The sequence below is a fragment of the Coturnix japonica genome, chromosome 38 (assembly GCF_054131305.1).
Source record: "Coturnix japonica strain WE chromosome 38, WE-NBRP24, whole genome shotgun sequence".
NCBI lineage: Eukaryota > Metazoa > Chordata > Aves > Galliformes > Phasianidae > Coturnix > Coturnix japonica.
This window is the reverse complement of record NC_140700.1, coordinates 1,136,180-1,153,977: the sequence shown is the minus strand read 5'-3', so window position 1 is coordinate 1,153,977 and position 17,798 is coordinate 1,136,180. Positions and strand designations below refer to the sequence as shown.

Sequence of the window (17,798 nt, the reverse complement as noted above, 5' to 3'; positions counted from 1 at the left end):
GGATGCCCGTGTGTAGCCAGACCTTGGCACCCACAAAATGACTGACTGAGGTAGGAGCACATGAGAGTGGGGAAAGACTAGGGCTGCCACGTGAATCACAGAATCATTAAGGTTGCAAAAGCGCATTAAGATCACCAAGTCCAACCACTGGCCCATCCCCACCATGCCACGTTCCTAATCACTGACAGCTCTTATTGAAGCCCCCTCCCTCAGCTGGTCTGAGCCTCTGCTAGCTCAGGCAGGCAGCAGCCTGCAGCCAGGAGAGCAGAGGAAGGAGACGAGGGGAACCAACGGAGTCACGCAGCAGGGACACTTTAATGTCTGTCCAGCTCCTGGCACAGCATCACCCCCTCCTGTCACCAGCATCCTGCAGACCCAGTCCAAAAAGCCTCCTTTGGCCAGGCAAAGACCAGCAGCCCCACAGGCAAAGATGGGGAGAGGTGCAGCACTGCTCTGCAACCCCCCTCACCCCTCAAAGGAGTTGTACCCATGGGGCTGCATGGCAGGCAGCTCATAGGTGTGCAGCAGAGCTGGTATGATGGGATGTGGCCACACTGAGCCCTGGGATGCTGACTGCTGATGCAGGCAAGGCGTCCCAGGGGGCAGAGCTGGTTTCTGTGTCCCACAGTGCTTCTCTTCCCTTTAGCAGCTCCACTGCTGCTTTCTCCACATCACACACCTCCAGCTGGCTGCTGGCTGCCATCTCATCCCTGGTCACTGCAACGAAGGATGGGTCGTGGGCCAGAGCTGTGAGACCCCCGGAGATCAGAGCCTGCAGCAAAGGAAAGGGTCACAGCCCCACGTGGAATCAGTCTGTAGCAGAAGGGCTCACACCCACTGCCTTTGCCCTGCTGCCCACCCTCCTACCTAAGTTCTTCCCCTCATTTTCCCACTATAGAATCCCACCACCCCCTTTTGCCTCCTGGCTGCTCTGCCTTTCCCTTTGCCAGCCTGCATGTTACCTCTTGAATGAGGAAGGTGATGGCAGGGGTGGAAGATGTGTTTGTGCCAATGCTTTCACGCCACCGGTGTTCTGAGCTGGATGCTGCTGCTGTCACTGTGCTGTCCTGGATGAAAGGAGCAAGGAGCTGCAGCTCAAGCTTGGTGATGATCATGGAACATCTCTGTGTTAATTTTTTCAGCTTCAACCCAGGCTGCACAAGGATTCCAATCCTTCTGAATTTCCTGGGTCCAGGGCAAAACCAGCAATGGGACCAGTAGTGAACCAACCCTTACCCCCCTGCCTGGGCGCTGAGGCAGGAGCCAAGCACCCCAGGCACCCAGGTGACAGGGAATGGACAGCCAGGGGCAGCAGATTAGTGTGGGATAAACTCTGAGACCCTCCTTTTTCTGACCTGTCTCCAGAGGATGAGGGATGCTGCTCTGAGCTGCCCCAGCACAGATCAGCACCGAGGTGGGGGCTCCTTTCCCCAGATGATGAGGAAAGGAGACTCCAGCAAAGCTGGGCTCACAGCAAGGAGATGCTCCTTCACAGGGGGTTCAGCCTATGACCCCACTTTGCTTCCCTTGGACACACACTGCCCCCTTTACCTGCTGGGGATGGAAGCATGGTCCCCATGCTGGGTGATGCTCAGAGGCAGCTCCTCGCCTTCGCCGCAGCCTCTTCAAAGGGATGGGGAGGTCAGGCTCTAGGAGAGGGAAAAGTGGGAATATCAGATGGGCACACAAGCAAGGCCACCACAGCCACCCATAGGGGATCAAGACCAAGGGGACTGTATCTAGGGGATGGGGCCAATGGAAATCCCAGCACCCGCCTCTGCCCCACATTTGCTCCTCACTCCAAGTCAGGAAGGAGAAACAGTCCATGATCCTTTATTCTTGGAAATGAACATAGCCTTGTGGCCTCACTGCATGGGGTACTTGGTTCCCAAGGCACTGCACCATGCTCCACCACTATGCAGTGGGGGAAGGTGGGGAGGAGGAGGTCCCTTGGAGCTCCCCAGACAGGTCCCACTGAGCTCAGCCCTCCAGGCTGTTAGGTGCTGCACGTCCTCCTCCTGCCTGCTGTCACCAGCCCTTTCCACCACCCCGGACCGGCTGACATGCCCCAAAACAGGAATGATGCTGACACTCACCCCGTGCTGAAGGCCTGGGTGCTGCTGGCACTGCTCTCCTCAACACCTCATTCTCATACTCCAACCTGGCAGGGGCAGGCAGAGGGGTCAGCTGAGCAGAGACCACCACTCTGAACCCAGGATGCAGCCCTCTCCATCTTCTCCACTCTGGGATGCATGAATAACGTGCAGACCCCAAGAATCAGGATAAGGATGCTCTCTTACACTGGTAACCCTTGTACTTGTGTTAGGCATTGGTGGCCCTTGGCTCTCAGACATTGGTGGGGAAGGAAAAAGATCATCCCTGCATTCCTTGTGTCTACTTTCATCCTAATGGCCCCGAGATGAAGGAATGATGAGAAGGATGAGAAAGGTGTTTAGGGCACACAATGCATGGAGCCACACATTAACCCTATACACTAAAAATTAGGGTCCTCTTATAGAGGGGGAAACTGAGGCAGAAAACAGGCCACGCAGGATGTCCCAATGCTCAGGGAGAAGAAAGAAACACTGACATATTCCTGGTTTTCATAGCCATCTCTGAGAACCATAACTGCTGTAGCCCTAACATCCAGAGTGCGCTCACCCTGTATATCCCGTCCTGGGCACATCTCTGGCGATGCCTCACACCCCAACAGCCAAAATTCTCCACAAAACTTCTGTGTCTGCAGGGTCATTTCTGCATTGGCACCCAGACCGATTCCCCCCCACAGCCCATGAGGTGCTCACCAGCCCTTACCCCTGCGGCCAGTTGGCATTGTTGACATTGGTGTTGCCTTCCTGGGGGAAGTCGTCGAGGAAGACGGGGGAATCGAGGTCTTCACTGCCCACCTCTGTGAACTGCAGGGGTCTCTGGCTGGCCACGTGGGGCTGCAGGGGGCTGCTGGGCTCCAGGAAGCTGTCCACCTGGCCAAACAAACCGCCCGTCCTCTGCAAGCAACGGGAAGGCATCAGGAGGGGATGCAGGGCTCTGGGGCCATTCCCGTGAAGGAAATGTGCTTGGGTTCCCATGGGAATGGCAGCCTCATGGCTTGTGGTGTTCTAAGCCACATTGCTCAGGTGGGGAAACCCAGAGGGGGTTTAATTAATGTCACGGAGCAGCACTGGGGTGTGTGCTGCAAGAGCTGGCAGCACCTTTGGACACAGTAGGAATCCTTCCCATGAGATCAAAGCCCAGGCTGCACAGGATGTCCTGATGCTCAGGGAAAAGCACTTTTACACACTTTCTGTTTATGGTCAGGCTCATCTCTGAGGACTATTCTGTACCTGCTGCGCCCATGCTGAGCCCCAGTACATGGCAGTGGGGATGGGTAGGACAGCCCCCACCTGGGTGTACTCACCCTGTATATCCCCTCCTCCATGGCAGCTTCCACCATTGCCCTCTCCAGCTCTTCCTCAGCAGTCAGGTCCCCAGAGATGGCTCGATGAATTTCAGGAGCGGCTTCTTCTTCAATGCTCCTCAGCCCAGCCTGGTGGGGACAGGAAGGCACGGCTAGATGTGAGCTGGCACTACAGCCCCTCTCACTTTGGGTTTTAGAAAGGGAAATGTTTTGGATTTCAGTTTCCAGGCCTTGGCAAACCATGCTGCCCTACCAACTGACCCTCCCAGGGTCCCTGTGGCTGCTTGGCTCCACATGGACCAACTCAGCACTGACTCACTTGGGGCCACCTCATTTCCAAAACCTGTGGGACAGAGGTCCCCATGTCCATTTCAGCCCTGTCAGCCCCCTTCCTCTGTCTTCTGGATGCCCCATTGTGCCTCCTGTCCTCAGACAGCATCACCCCTCCACCAACCACACTACCTACCAACCTGGATCTCTACAGGGTTCTTCTTGGGACGGTACCCATAGTACTCCTCCTGGCGCTTCATGAACTTCCTGAAATGCTCTTGGATGAGGAAAGTAGCATAGAATTTGCCCACCGTCACCTCATCATCTGGAGGGGAGGGAACCAACCTGATGAGTTTGCCCACCATGATGCTCAGCAGCTGAGCCCCCTGGGCCAGGGGAGGTCGACCCCATGGGGAAGTACCACTACATGATGTACCTCCAATAGGTGGGATGACCTGGTCCAAAAGCTTCATGCTGGTTCGCTTCCAGATTTTTTTTATAATGGTTCTGAGCTCTTCATTGGCCTGTTCAAAGTTACCTGTAGAAAAAGGGAGCAGGACAAAGAGGTTTATTCCCAGGGGAATGTGGACATGAACAAAGTGTGTGGAAACCTGGCCAGGCTCCTGCAGGGTGTCACACCTCCTCTGCAGCCTCCCCACCCAGCAGAAATGAGCTTTATAAGAATTAGGCTTTGATTTTAGCAAAAAAAGTCTGCACTCATCCATGCTCTCAGATCTCCTGTGATCCTCCCAACACTCCTTGCATTGTGCTGGATGCTGTGTCCCCCACCCCAGCTGAAGGGAAGGCACCATGCCCTGCTGCTGGGTGAATCTGGCTTCAGCTGGCCCCACTGCTCAGCTCCACCTCCTGCTGTGCTGGCTTCTCATGTGCTGCTGCCTAGCCCACAGGCATGGAAACAAGTTGGTGTGGCTTCTTACCAAAGCAGAGCTTTGCAAACCATGCTGCTGGCAAGGAAGAAAGCAACTCCTCCCCAACACAGCTAAATTCAAAGAGGAGCCATCCTTTTCCACTCCAGTCTGAAGTTTATGTACACCTGGGGAGATGCAGAACTGGAACAACCAGTGCTATGGCAGGTGCAGGGGATCAGACCACACTCAGCAGTGTGAGAAGGAGTCTAGCAGCTGAGCACTGAGGCAGGGATTGGAACTGGATCAGAACTGCTCCTGAGCTGCATAGTGAAGTTACACAGCTGGGGTGGCATTGGTTTGCTCATCATGGTTTCAACACATAGTCCTGCAACTAACAACCTCCAGGCTTGGCCTGATCCCCATGCATGTATCCATGGTCTCTGGTCCAACAGTGATATAAAGCTGAGGGCTGCAACAGAGGGTCTTGCCTCGTCACCAAGGTGCCCTGAGGTCCTCGGACAGAGCAGGTGTGCATAACATGCATTCTGCAGCACAAGGGCTCCCCATGGTGGAGAAGCAGACACCAGCCTTCGTACCTTCTGTCTTGATCTTGAGGGCTGTCCTCACCAGGGCAAAGAGGGTTGCATTGAAGGTAACAGTGCCATCGCTGTTCAGGGGCATGTTCATGCACACCAGGCGCTGCAAAACAACAAGCAACTGTAAGATGTAAGCTCCCCACAGAAGTACAAGCTGCCCTCCCTGTGCCTCACCACAGCCCCTGGCTTTGTGCAGAGCTAAGCCAGGAGCAGTGCACTCAAGACTGTAGAGCTGGAGTCCTCAGCTCCCCTGGTGGAAATGAGGATGCACAGATAGGGAGCACCCCAGCACAGCTTGGAATGCTGCCCGTAATGAGGGTTGTGGGGGAGCAGCACCCCGGTGCCATTCCCTGGGGGTGGAGATAAGCTCAGGCAGGTCCTGATTCCCAGATCCCTGAAATGCATCATTTCCATCTGGGTTGCCACATCATTCGTTTCCCTGACAGCTCCTCTCCAATAAATGCCAGAGGTCAGAGTACGAGAGTGAATGATGACATTGGAAAGCCAGCTGAATTCTCCTCCTCATCCTGCCAGGTGAGGATGCAGCCTGGGAAGACACCTTTTGCCTACACACCCTCACGTCTCCTTAGCTCCTACCTTACAAGCTACACGGTGAGGGCAGAACTTCCCAAAGCCCAGGGGAGGCTGGATACGTCTCAGCAGGGTCACCACATCCAAGTGCTTAATCCTGCCCCTGCAGAGGAGACAAGCTGCATCAGCAGAACTGTGGCATGAAAGCAGGGACACGGTTTTGAGCAAGGGCTGCATGGGATCATCTTTGTGGCCTGCCCTGTACTCCAGTGGTGGGCAAATCCCTTCTCTGCACTCCTGGAGGAAATGACTGCTCCACAAGGTAACAAATGGTAGATAAAGGTGAGCAGTGGCACGGAAAGAGTCGGTAGCATCATCTGGACTGAATGAGGATAGGACTGAAGGTCTGGTGTCCCCAAAACTCCTGATGTCTTATATCAGCTCTGGGACAAGCTGGCAAGTCCACACACACTTCTACAGTGGGACCTAATGCCAGACAGCAATAGAGCTCACTCTGCCTTAGGTTGCAGCAGAGGGCAGCCCCCAGATCCTGGTACTGCTCTCCACCTGCCATGCCACGTGGTTACTCACTTGGCTTCAGGGTCGTACTCAGCCCAGATCCGCTTGAACTCATCCAGGTGGTGGGGCCCCAGGATGGACCAGTCGCGTGTGAGGTAGTCAAAGTTGTCCATGATGACAGCCACAAAGAGATTAATGATCTGAGGACAAAGGAATCAAGATGCTTCTGGTGACCCCACACAGAGCTGAACCTCCCATCCAAGGACATTATGTGAAAGGCTGCAGCAATTCAGGGCAACTCTCCCCCCTCCACCCTCATGACAGACAACACAGATACTCAGTGCCCATCTGGACAGCAGCACATGGAGCTGTGTGATGGAACTCAGGGGATCTGGGGCCTCATGGGGTGCAGCACCAGGCCAGGGAGACAGATTGGTGCCTCTGGGAGGAAGGTGCTGTGGGGTCAGCCCCATGAGATGCTCAGCAGCTGGGAGGCTGCCCTGAGCCAGGACTGGTGTGTCAAAGGGAGTTCAGACTGCAGCAGCTGCCATACCAGAAAGGCACAGAGCATGTAGAAGCTGATGAAATAGAAGTAGGCAAAGCCCGTGCCACATGTGTACTCCTCGCCCTCCGCGTAGTCGGACTCAGGGTCGCACCGCTTCCCGTAGCTGCAGTCCAGCAGGATCTCCTGCCAGGCCTCCCCTGTGGCACACCTGGGGAAAGGGGATGCTGCTGGGATCTGTTATTGCATTCTCCAAAGTGAAGTGCTTGGAGTCAGGGGAAGCCCTGCTCTGCTTTTTCGTTTCCCTGTGATTTTTCTGAAAATTCACTGATTAAAATCAAGTCTTGGAAGAAACCATTCAGAGCAGAAACCCCACAGGGCTCCTGGTCTGCAGCTCAGCCACACCAGGCAAAGCAAGAGCTGGTCCTAAATAACTGCTGGTGTCCCTTACTCCAAGCCATAGGGCTCCCACACCAACCTGCAGCCCAGCACCCCTCTGCAGCTGCCAGCACTAACCTGAAGAGCAGCAGCACTGCTTGTGGGAAGGTTTGGAAGTTGTTGTTTCGGTTGATCTGGGTTCCATCCACCATGGCAATCTTCCCAAACATCTGTAAATCACACCTGTCATGTCTCCAGCACCCTTCCATGGGCACCCCCTGCCACCTAAAGCCTCTCTGTCCTTAAGCTCCCGTTCCACTTGGCTTTGGGTGCTGAGGCTTTTGGGGTTGGGGACATCCTTGTAGACCAGGGGAAAAAAGTCCCACCATGTGCAGTCCCTGGGAGTGGCTGGCAGAGGAGTCAGTCCCTCTCCATCCCATCTCCCAGACGCTACCAGGCTGAGGGCCATCTCTATTCAAGAGGAATTCCCTGCGCCCCTCTCACCTGCATCCCAATCACAGCATAGATGAAGAACAGCATCACAATCAGCAGGGCAACATAGGGCAGAGCCTGTGACAAAAGGACCACAACATGTGAGAGACAACAGCACAGCACCAAGGTGACCGGGGGACAACGGGCTGGCTCTGGAGCTGCTCAGGGGATCAGCACTTAGGCTTGCACATGGAGAAGAGACAGCTTTCTTCCCCCCTGAAGCCCCATGGCCATCCTCCCACCAGCCCCACTCTCCAATTCTCATGCATGGGATGCCCAGCTCTCTGCAGCCTGAGGTGAGGAGCTCTCTGCCAGCCTAGGGTGGGTGCTTGTCTATGGAAGGGAGCGCTGCTCCTCACAGACCTGGAAGGATTTGATGAAGGTCCACAGGAGGGTCCTGACACCTTCTCCCCGGCTCAGCAGCTTCACCAGCCGCATCACCCGGAACAAGCGGAAGAAAGTGATGGAGACACGGGAGTTGTCATCTGGGTCCTGCAGGCAGAGGAGAACAACAGACAAAAGAGGAACAGACCTGGGCAGGTAGAAGCCCCCAATCCTTCAGGGATGGGGTGATCACAGCTTCTCTGAGCAGCCTCTTCCAGTGCCCAGCACCCTGGAACCAAGAAGATCCCCTGGGAGCAACTGGGGGTACAGGGATGCACCAGCCTCCAGTGCTGCACGTGGGACCCTGCCAGACAACCTCTCCCCATTTTCTGAAGCTTGGTACTTGGGCATCCAGAGGGGAGATCTGCACACCAGGGGAAAGCAGCAGGGCTTGGTATGTCTTCATGACATGCAGGACACATGCACACGCAGGCCAGAGGCAGGATGGCAAGGGTAGGGCAGTAAAGGGGGAGGGGAACCACTGCAAGCACATGCAGCTGATATTTACAATGTTATCACAGCCTCCGCCAAGGCAGTACAATCCACCACTGGATGCAAGAACAGTCTGTCAAGAGAACAAGAGAGTCAGAAGGGAAGCAGGAATGAGAGACAGAGGGATGACCGCAGATGATGGTGGTGCAGACACAGAAGAAAGAGTAAGACAGAAACTGGAGACAGGAGGAGGAGACTGAGAGAGGAGCACAGGGGAAGGACGGGCAGGAAGCCAACACTAGGGCTCATCAGACAAGGCACTGTGTCTTTTGTGAGGCTGAGGCAATAGACAGATGGCCACGGGAACACACTGACCACGAGGGACTTACCACCTCCATGCCCCATTGCACCTCACCCACTGACGTGTACGCCTGGGACGGAGGCACAAAGGCCAGGAAATCAGGGGAAGAGCTCAGGACAGGAGGATTTACTGCCTGCCAGCAGTTACCCCTCAGACCGGGCACAGGGCAGTGGCAGGTGGGATCTGGATACCAGCTGACAGATCAAAGCTAATCCACTGCTCCCTGCCCTGCAAGCTGTGCTGCTCCTGCTCTGCCTCTTTGGAAACCCAGCACACAGCACTGGTTTGCTGGGGAGCCAGCTCTGATGGGCTCAGACACTGCCAGCCCCATGTGCTCCATGGGGCAGCACTGCCAGAGGGTCTCCCATCTCCATTTTCCCCTTTCTGAGACCAGAGGGTGCCCCATCCCTGGAGGTGATGAAGGCCAGGTTGGGTGGTGGGGCTCTGGGCAACCTGATCTAGTGCCTGACCCAGCAGTTGGCAACACTGCCCAAAGCAGGGAGGTCGCAACTAGATGATCTTTGAAGTCCCTTCTATCCTAAGCCTTTCTATGATCCTATGAAAATCCCTTGGGGTCTGTGGGAACCTGGTGATGGAACAGTGGTGAGGACTTGGGTTTTGGGGGGAGCAGAGGGCTCTTGATAGCACATTCTTATCCCTGACAGACAGAGACGTGAAGGAGGAGAAAAGAAGCAGAATGGGAGGAGAGGAAGAGAGGACAGACGTTGCAAACCAGAGCCTTGGGGCACTTGGGACTGGCTCAGCACTGAGAGGTGGGCACCAGACCCTACAGCTGCTCCCACAGTTACCATGGGATGTGCCAAGTGCAGTGCATGACCTCCCTCCTTCCACATGGGGTGTGGAAGTCCCTGTGCTGTGACAGGCAGTGGCACGTTGGCTTACCAACACTGCTCTGAAAATGCTCCCTGTAAAGCATTCAGCAATTAGCCACTGCCTGCCCTCACACTGTCACTCAGTGCATGTGGTATAGAGCTTCTGCAATGGCGTATAGGGTATACATATACACTGGCTGTGTATGTGTGCACATGTATGCATTGATTGCTGTGTACATGGACACACACAAAGCAAAGGCATTGAAATTTGACATGTCTGATCCACCTACGGTGCGGGCCAGCAGTGTGCTGTGAGTACAGAGAGCTGAGGGGGACACTTCTTCCCATGTGCACTGAGCTGAGGATGGACACATGGGAGATTCCCTGTCCAGAGGTGCATACATGGAAGACAAGCAGAGCAAGTGGAGCTGGGGTTGGCACGAATCGTGCTGCTCATGGCCCAGCTGGGACCAGGTTGCCATGGGAACCCAGAGCCTACAGGAAGGGAGAGCACAGCATGACATGTTGGTTGGCTGGGTACAGTCCCCTGTGTCCATGAAACACCCATGCCACAGGCTGATCGTGGCTTGTCCTTCCTCAGAGCATGGCAGAGGGAGAAGAGAGGATGCCTGTGTCCCACAAAGCTGGGGCATCACCAGCTCACCCTGGGGCGGGTGCTGCAGATACAGACATGGATCCTCCCTGGGACACGCTCTGCCTGAGCAGCCTGACACTTACATCAATCTCGCTGAGGATGACATCAATGATGCTGCCGATCACTATGAGGAAGTCGAAGACATTCCAGGGATCCCCGAAGTAGCCCTGCCAGGAAAGAGCAGACCTATGCTGTAACCCATGGAAACGAGAGTCTAACAAGAGGGGCTTAGCAGACCCCACACCTTACCAGCCAGGCTGTGGTGCTGCCCCAAGCATGGGGCTGGCAGAGCCCAGCGGTCCACTGGCAGCAAGGAACACCAGGAAAGTGAGCACCCAAAACAGCATCATCCAGTATGAGGAGGATAACCTCACTGCCAAATGCAATGCCCCATGAAAGGCTGTGCCCTGCTCTCACCTTAGCTTTAAAGGCCATGAGCTTAAGGATCATCTCCAGGGTGAAGAGGACAGTGAAAGCCACATTGAGGATGTCTGAGACATGGTTCATTTCTGCAGACTGGTTGTAATGCTGAGAAGGCAGGAGAACCCCATTAGCCCACAGCAGTCCCAGCCTCCCCTGTGAACCCAGAGGGGTGGGCTGCATGAGGCTCATCCTCTCCCAGACCCATGGCTCAGGAGGGGTCAGCAAAAATGAAAATCCACTCCCAGCAGCTCCCCTCATCCAACCTGCCCCACTTTGTCCCACGCCAGAAGCACAGCCATGTAAGAAAGACCCCAGGAAAGGTTTCTAGAAACCATGGACACCCCCCCACCTGCTGAGCCCTGTACTCTGTCCCTTACCTGCATGCCCAGGCAGATGGTGTTCAGCATGATCAGGAAGAACATGAGGTACTCAAAGTAGGAGGAGGTGACCACGTACCAGATTTGGTATTGATAGGGGTTCTTGGGGATGTACCGCCGCAGCGGGCGAGCCTTCAGTGCGTACTGCACACACTGGCGCTGGGGAAAGCAAGGCAGTGTGACCACACAGGGCACAGGCATAGAGCCAGCACTGCTGGTAACAGCACATGACCCCATAGATGCCAGCCTGTAGCCCTGTGACATGGGGCAGTGACAGCAATGGCTGTTATCTGCTGTGTCCTCTGCAGAGGCAGCCAGCTGGCACTCACTGGGGACAAGTTTCCAAAGCCACCGCTTGCCTCCACGGATGGCCATGTTGATTCCCAAGCCCTGAGGTTGCCCAGGCCCACAGAGTTCTGAACACCTCCAAAGATGGAGACCTCTGGGCAGCATGTTCCAGTGCTTGACGACCTTCACCGTAAGTATTTTCTTATGTTTAAATGGAATTTCTTGTTTTCTTCAGTCTGGGTCTATCACCTCTTGTCCTATCATTGGGTACCACTGAGATGAGTCTGACTCTGTCTTCTCTGCACCCTTCCCATCAGGTATTTGTGCCCATAGGTAGAACTCCTACAAGCCTTCCCTTCTCAACACCAAATAGTTTCAGCTCTCAGCCTCTCCTTGTATGACAAATGTTCCTGACAATTCAGCATGTCAGCGTTCCTTTGCTGGACTCACCCCATGCCCACGTAACTAGCACTGGGGAGCCCAGAACAGGGCACAGCCCCCTGCTCCAGCTCAGTGTGGGCACACCACCTGCACTACAAATCCCATCCTTGATTATGGTCAAGCTTCCCCTTCCCTTGGAAAGCTGATACCTGGTACAGGCTTTCTTTGTGCCAGCCAGGAGTGCAGCTGCACCTGCCCCAGCAGTGTGATGAGAGCTGGGGAAGGTTTAGTTCATCCTGGGGCAGCAGTGCCAGCACTCAGAGCTTATGCAGCTCAATTAGAGCTAGGGCTGCTCCAGCTCACCCCATCCTAGCAGCTCCAGTACCTGGTTCTTGTCCAGCTCGCAGTTCTTGTACTCGCTCTCCCCCTGCTCCTGGAAGGTGACAATGACAAAGCCCACAAAGATGTTCATCATGAAGAAGGCAATGAGGATGATGTAGATGATGAAGAACATTGCGATCTCCACCCGGTAATTGTAGATAGGGCCTTTATTCTCATCATTAGTGTCAATGGCCCTGTACAGCAGCCTACAGGAGGGAAAACAAGACAATGTTTGATGGTTAAGGGGAGGAAGACCATCTGTCTTCTTGAAGGATATGGAAAACTCTGGGGACATCCTAAATCCAACAGGGGCGGAACAGGAGATTATCCCATTGGCTCTACAGCCCCTACCAGGATGGCTAGCCCTGCTCCTCAGCCTGGGCATCTCTTCTTTCCCTGGTAAAGGCTTCTCAGCTCACAGCACAGACCTGGACCTTGGGCCCTGCACACACCAAACTCACTCTGGCCAGCCCTCAAAGGTGGAGACGGTGAAAAGTGACATCATGGCTGAGAAGACATTGTTGAAGTGAAAGGCGTTGTGGAACCAGACCCGTTCCTTCAGCTCGATCTGCGTTGGGTCCCCATCCACATAGTTGATGAAATGTCCCCTACAGCAGAAGAGACACAGTACTCATCCAGCACAGCCCCTGATCACCCACTGCTTACCCCTGGGAGGTGATGTGGCCTTGTGCTACTTTTACCCCAGGATGGGTGGCAGCAGCACAGGACCCCCAGCCCCTTATTTTGTCTGCAAGATCCCCATGCGGGTACAAAAATGTCACCGTACGCTCTGTTGCTGCCCTGCTGGGCTGTGCTGCAGGGAGTTCTTACCTGCACTCCTTCTCTGTTAGCTTGGAGGGATCTGTGCAGCTGTAAAACTTGCCCTGCATTTGACAGAGATCAGAAAAAGCTGTGATTTTACTGTGAGCTTCAACTTTTGCACAGATCCATCAGTCCCTTCCCAGCCACCATGCCAGCTCTGGCCTCTGCCTCAGTCTAGCATGCTTGTGTGCTGCCAGCACAACCCAACCTGGAGCTCACAGGGTGCCCGTGGGCCATGGCAGACCTTTTGGTCAATCCTAGGTCAAGACAGACAAATGCTGTCTAGCGATGTAATGGGAATGTTTCTTCCAGAGCCCTGAGCTGAGACATAACCAGCTCCTCCTGCCTGGAAGCAAACTATGTGGAAAATAAAGAAAGATGCAACTAAAATAAATGAACTAGAAGTTAACACATGATGATAGGCCAGCTCAGCCTGCAGGGAGTCCTGGAAGCTACTCCCACATCAGTTAGGAATTCAGGCTAATTGTTTTTAGAACAAAGCTGCCCATCTTCTGCCCATCCAGGACATCTCTTACCTTGAAGAGCTGCACCCCAATGCAGGCAAACATGAACTGCAGCAACGTTGTGACAACCACAATGTTACCAATGGTCTTGATGGCCACGAACACACACTGGACTACATGCTGCAGAGATTGAAGACAGAGGACTTGTGAGTGCACTTTGAGCAAGGACCTGCCATGTGCTCCCTGTCCACCGACAGCAGGGACAGCCCCAGCAAAAACAGACAGGTGTAAGCAGGAATCTGCCAAGGACAGTGGGATGGGACAGGCTCTTTCCATAGGTGAGGAGTGGGAACTGTGCTCGCAGCCCTGCAAATCCTGCAGGGTGTGAAGCCTGCCACACGACCTCCCATGGGCTGAGGACCCCAGCCACCTTCTTACCTTCAGCCCCTTTGCCCGGTTAATGGCTCGCAGAGGCCTCAGCACCCTCAGCACCCTGAGGATCTTCACCACTGAAATGGTGCTGGACCTGAGGAGGAAGGCAGGGCTGAGATGGGGCAATTTCCTCTGTGCTGGCATCCTAGCACAGCCCAACCAAAGCTCCAGTGCTGAGGGATGGCAGAGACGTCACTAAAACCATCATCCCACACCAGGGTTAGGGACACCTCCGCTTGGACAAAGCGGCCCCAAACTGAATTCCCACACAGAACTTTTCCATCGTCACTCAAGGAATTTGCTTTCCAGCCTCCCACTCACCCATGCCTAATTTCCTCAAAGCTACAGACAATTTCTAGGTGCTAAGATGCAGCCCAGGGTTAGCAGCTTCTTTTCTACCCAACAGAACCAGCTGCCCCACACCAGGCTAAGTAATCAGTGACCACTCCACAAAGCATGGAGGTGCTTACTCGAATCCCATGGAGATGAGGGACACAGCGACCACCAGCAAGTCGAGGATGTTGAACGAGTTCCTGCAGAAGGAGCCTTTGTGCAGGAAAGCACCATATGCTGTCATCTGGAGAGCAGAAGGGGTTAGCAGAGCAGCCAGGCAGGGCTCAGGGCAGTCCCTCTAAAGTCCCAGGCAGACAGGGTGCAGGGAGCTTCTTGCAACTCCATGGGCCCTGTGCTGCTCACACTTAGGCTCTGAAGCCAGGCAGGCAGCTGGAATCCTCTGCATTGCACTGGCTGGAAGCAGAATTCTTCCAGTCATTCAGCAAATTGGAGAAGAGTACATGTCTTACAGGGAGAACAATATGCAGCAGCTGCTTGAATTGCTGTTTTACTTCACAGACTGTCATTGCTTACACTTTCTCTTTTTTTTTTTCTTAACAAAAATGCTGTCACTGCAGCCCATCTGTCCCAGCATCGCAGCACAGCTGACACAGCTGCCTGACCTCACTGCATGAGGCCCCTGGGGCAGGTCACGCATTGCCAAGATATTATGAGCTTTGTAAACTTCAGGCTCAGCTATCAGCCTCCCCTGGTGGGACCTGGCGCTTGTGCCCATGGCCAGAGCACATCTAGAACCATGTGCTGGGACCACAGAAGCAGAGAGAATTACCTTCAAGACGATTTCAACAGTGAAGACAGAGGTGAAACCGATGTCAAAGTACCCAAGAATCTGGGGACAGAAGCACCAGAATTAGATGAGATTTGGGTGACATAAGAAATGCAGTAATTCCAGAATTACTGCACTGATGGCATTGTGGTTTGCCCTCCGCTCTGTGCATGGAGGAGCGCAGCCCTGCAGAGCCACACAGGCACCTGGTTGCGGAACGACTCAGCTCGGATGGGATCCTCAGCTGCCAGGGAGATGCTGCTGAGCAAGATGAAGAGCAGGATAAAGTTGGTAAACCAAGTGGCATTCACTATTCTGTGGCACAGCATCCGAAACCTGAGGCCAAAGACAACGTAAGACATTGCAAGAGGGACATCAGATGGGGGCCATGGTAGCCAGCAACAGGATTCTGGCTAAGCCTTGAGAACATAAAGGCCCCAGGCATAAGGGACATCTGTGCCAGGAGAAGGTTCAGTGCTTACTTATTCGTTGGGCTGAAGATGAAGAAGGAGCTGGCCTCAGGCATAGGCACAGCCTTCTCTTTCAGCTGTAGTTCTGCCAGAGGACGTGGCCGAGGACTCAAAGGGATTTCAGGCTCATCCTCCTCATCATCACCTGCAGGGTTGTCACAAGGAAGGAAAAGAGTCACACAGAGAGCAAGAGAGGCAATGTGACCTCAGTGTGCCAATGTCACAACCTTCACTACACAGCCAGGCTGCAGCACCCTCCCTCTGCAATGTCTCCAGTATTTTGGGGGACAAAACTGACCTGGGAAGTCTGCAGATGGGTAGGGATCTTTGATCTCATTGACATTGGATTCAAATTCATCCACTTTTAACTGAAAGAAAGGAGAGACCGAGAGGTAGGCATGCAGTTAAGTGTGCCATACTCAGATGAGCTTCAAGCCTTTGCCAGCCCTGGCTGATGGCAGGAAGCACCTGCTACTTCACCAAGAACCCCCCAGGGCCCAACCCACCACCAGCACTGACCTTGGCTGTTGTGGGAATCCCTTCTCCTTTCGCTTTCTGCTCAAGCTTCCTTGCCAACATCTGCTTTTCATCTTCAGACTTCTCTGGGTAACCTCTGAGTGGAGGGCAGAAGGAAACAAGGACAGAACTCAGGGAGGGGCTCAGGTGATACCATTCTGTCTTGTTGCCCAGAGCACCTGGCTGGGCAGAGCACTACCCTGTGCTGCAGCACTCACCTGGACATCTTCCTCCTCTTGCGTTCCTCAGCTTTGGCCTTCTGAGCTGAGGTCAGGCTCTCAGCCTCAGCCAGATTATCAACTGCAATGGCCAGGAAGACATTGAGGAGGATATCTGGAGGGTGAGCACTAAGGACATGAACTTGGCTATGTTTGGAGGATATGGACAGGGCTGCCTGTAGTCTCTGGTTTGCTGTGAGAAACCTTCCTGGAGATGAACCCTTGTCCTACCACTCTGGCTGGTGATCCCTGACCCTGTGTATTCAAGTGCTGAGCTCTGGGCTGATGGCACCATCCCTCAACTCAGTCCTTGCACAAACAGAGCAGTCTGCTCAGGTTTATGCATATGGAGCAGTCTATGGGGGTGGGCAGAGGGAGCCTGGACACAGCTTTAAAATTTGGAGGATACAGTTCCCACAGACAAAGAGGATGATGAAGTAGATGCAGACCAGCATGCCAGGGAAGGATGGGCCCCCATAAGCCATTATTCCATTGTACATTATTGAATTCCAGTCCTCTCCAGTCAGGATCTGAGAGAAAAGCAGAGGCAATGTGAGGAGAAGCAGGACAGAAACCCAAGCTCAGTCCTGCTCCAGTGTCACTCCCAGATCTCAAACTCTGCGCTATCACTGAACCTACTGTTCATGACCCTATTCCTCTCTTCCTGTTCCAGTCTCGAAGCCGGACCACCTCCCATGAACCCATACCTCTTCCAATCCCAAGGAGTCCCACAGCCCAGGGAAAATCCAGGCACCCCATCTTACATCCCCCTTGCCCTGCTTGCTGCAGCCCCATACCTGGAAGACACTGATGAGAGCCTGGGGGAAGTTGTCAAACGTGCTGCGTCGCACCTCCATGTCCTCAAAGTCATACATGCCCCCAAAGAGCTGCATGCCCAGTAGGGCAAAGACAATGATGAAGAGGAAGAGGAGGAGGAGCAAAGAGGCAATGGAGCGCACCGAGTTGAGCAGAGAGGCCACCAGGTTACTCAGCGATGTCCAGTACCTGGGGAGAGGAGTGTACAAGAGGTGGAATGGATCAACCCAGTGAATGGGCTCTGAGTGCTGGGACTACTCCAGCCAGGCCCCAGGAGGTGGAAATGGAGCTCCAGGAATAGTGTGAGAGGCAAGACAGCCTGAAGCCACTGGTCCTGGGCCCCAGAACCTCTATTTATATAAGCTGAGCACCCAGAACTCCCACAGGACCCCATGAGACTTCCACTAAGCTCTGCTCTGACTTCCTCCCCACTCTCACATCACATCTTGTGGACAAAGAGATCACTAGCATGGCCTCGTTCACCATCCCAGGAGCCACTGACACCTGGGGGGGCAGCCAGCTCTGCTCCCCAGCTCCCATACCAACCTGGTGATCTTGAAGATGCGGAGCAGCCGGATGCAGCGCAACACGGAGATTCCCAGGGGTGACAAAGTGCTGAGCTCCACCAGGATGGTCTCCAGGACCCCCATACACACAACAAAACAGTCGAAGCGGTTGAAGAGGGACATGAAGTACTGGCGCAGACCCAGCGCATACATCTTCAGTAGCATTTCAGCCACAAAGAGTGCAAGCAGCACCCGGTTGGCATTGTCTGGGGGGGGGGGCAGATTCAAGCCATCAGGGCTTGGACCTCTTCGTCTCAACATGGCACAGCTGAGATGGGAAGGAGGAC

The 17,798-nt window shown here is 54.3% G+C and overlaps 1 protein-coding gene across 2 annotated transcripts in view; it reads right to left on the bottom strand.

The window, feature by feature from the left end:
- Window positions 1-296: 296 nt before the first annotated feature.
- Window positions 297-17,798, bottom strand: part of CACNA1S (calcium voltage-gated channel subunit alpha1 S) — a 28,739-nt gene continuing 11,237 nt past the window's right edge. Inside the window, exons 11-44 of one of the 2 annotated variants that reach the window (XM_015884788.3) lie at window positions 17,492-17,717; window positions 16,927-17,134; window positions 16,539-16,659; window positions 16,130-16,244; window positions 15,915-16,008; window positions 15,694-15,763; window positions 15,408-15,540; window positions 15,132-15,261; window positions 14,929-14,988; window positions 14,276-14,382; window positions 13,812-13,899; window positions 13,446-13,553; window positions 12,919-12,971; window positions 12,549-12,695; window positions 12,092-12,293; window positions 11,038-11,196; window positions 10,655-10,765; window positions 10,321-10,404; window positions 8,465-8,521; window positions 7,936-8,064; window positions 7,585-7,650; window positions 7,219-7,310; window positions 6,754-6,913; window positions 6,273-6,400; window positions 5,748-5,844; window positions 5,151-5,253; window positions 4,122-4,223; window positions 3,886-4,010; window positions 3,416-3,544; window positions 2,815-3,005; window positions 2,097-2,161; window positions 1,552-1,649; window positions 963-1,067; window positions 297-772 (exon numbers count right to left, since the gene is read on the bottom strand). In XM_015884788.3, coding sequence (XP_015740274.2) covers window positions 512-772; window positions 963-1,067; window positions 1,552-1,649; window positions 2,097-2,161; window positions 2,815-3,005; window positions 3,416-3,544; window positions 3,886-4,010; window positions 4,122-4,223; window positions 5,151-5,253; window positions 5,748-5,844; window positions 6,273-6,400; window positions 6,754-6,913; window positions 7,219-7,310; window positions 7,585-7,650; window positions 7,936-8,064; window positions 8,465-8,521; window positions 10,321-10,404; window positions 10,655-10,765; window positions 11,038-11,196; window positions 12,092-12,293; window positions 12,549-12,695; window positions 12,919-12,971; window positions 13,446-13,553; window positions 13,812-13,899; window positions 14,276-14,382; window positions 14,929-14,988; window positions 15,132-15,261; window positions 15,408-15,540; window positions 15,694-15,763; window positions 15,915-16,008; window positions 16,130-16,244; window positions 16,539-16,659; window positions 16,927-17,134; window positions 17,492-17,717 — 4,124 coding nt within the window. In that variant the 3' untranslated portion in view covers window positions 297-511. The remainder of the gene's footprint in view (window positions 773-962; window positions 1,068-1,551; window positions 1,650-2,096; window positions 2,162-2,814; window positions 3,006-3,415; window positions 3,545-3,885; window positions 4,011-4,121; window positions 4,224-5,150; window positions 5,254-5,747; window positions 5,845-6,272; window positions 6,401-6,753; window positions 6,914-7,218; window positions 7,311-7,584; window positions 7,651-7,935; window positions 8,065-8,464; window positions 8,522-10,320; window positions 10,405-10,654; window positions 10,766-11,037; window positions 11,197-12,091; window positions 12,294-12,548; window positions 12,696-12,918; window positions 12,972-13,445; window positions 13,554-13,811; window positions 13,900-14,275; window positions 14,383-14,928; window positions 14,989-15,131; window positions 15,262-15,407; window positions 15,541-15,693; window positions 15,764-15,914; window positions 16,009-16,129; window positions 16,245-16,538; window positions 16,660-16,926; window positions 17,135-17,491; window positions 17,718-17,798) is intronic. The other variant, XM_085527268.1, reaches the window with a different exon arrangement.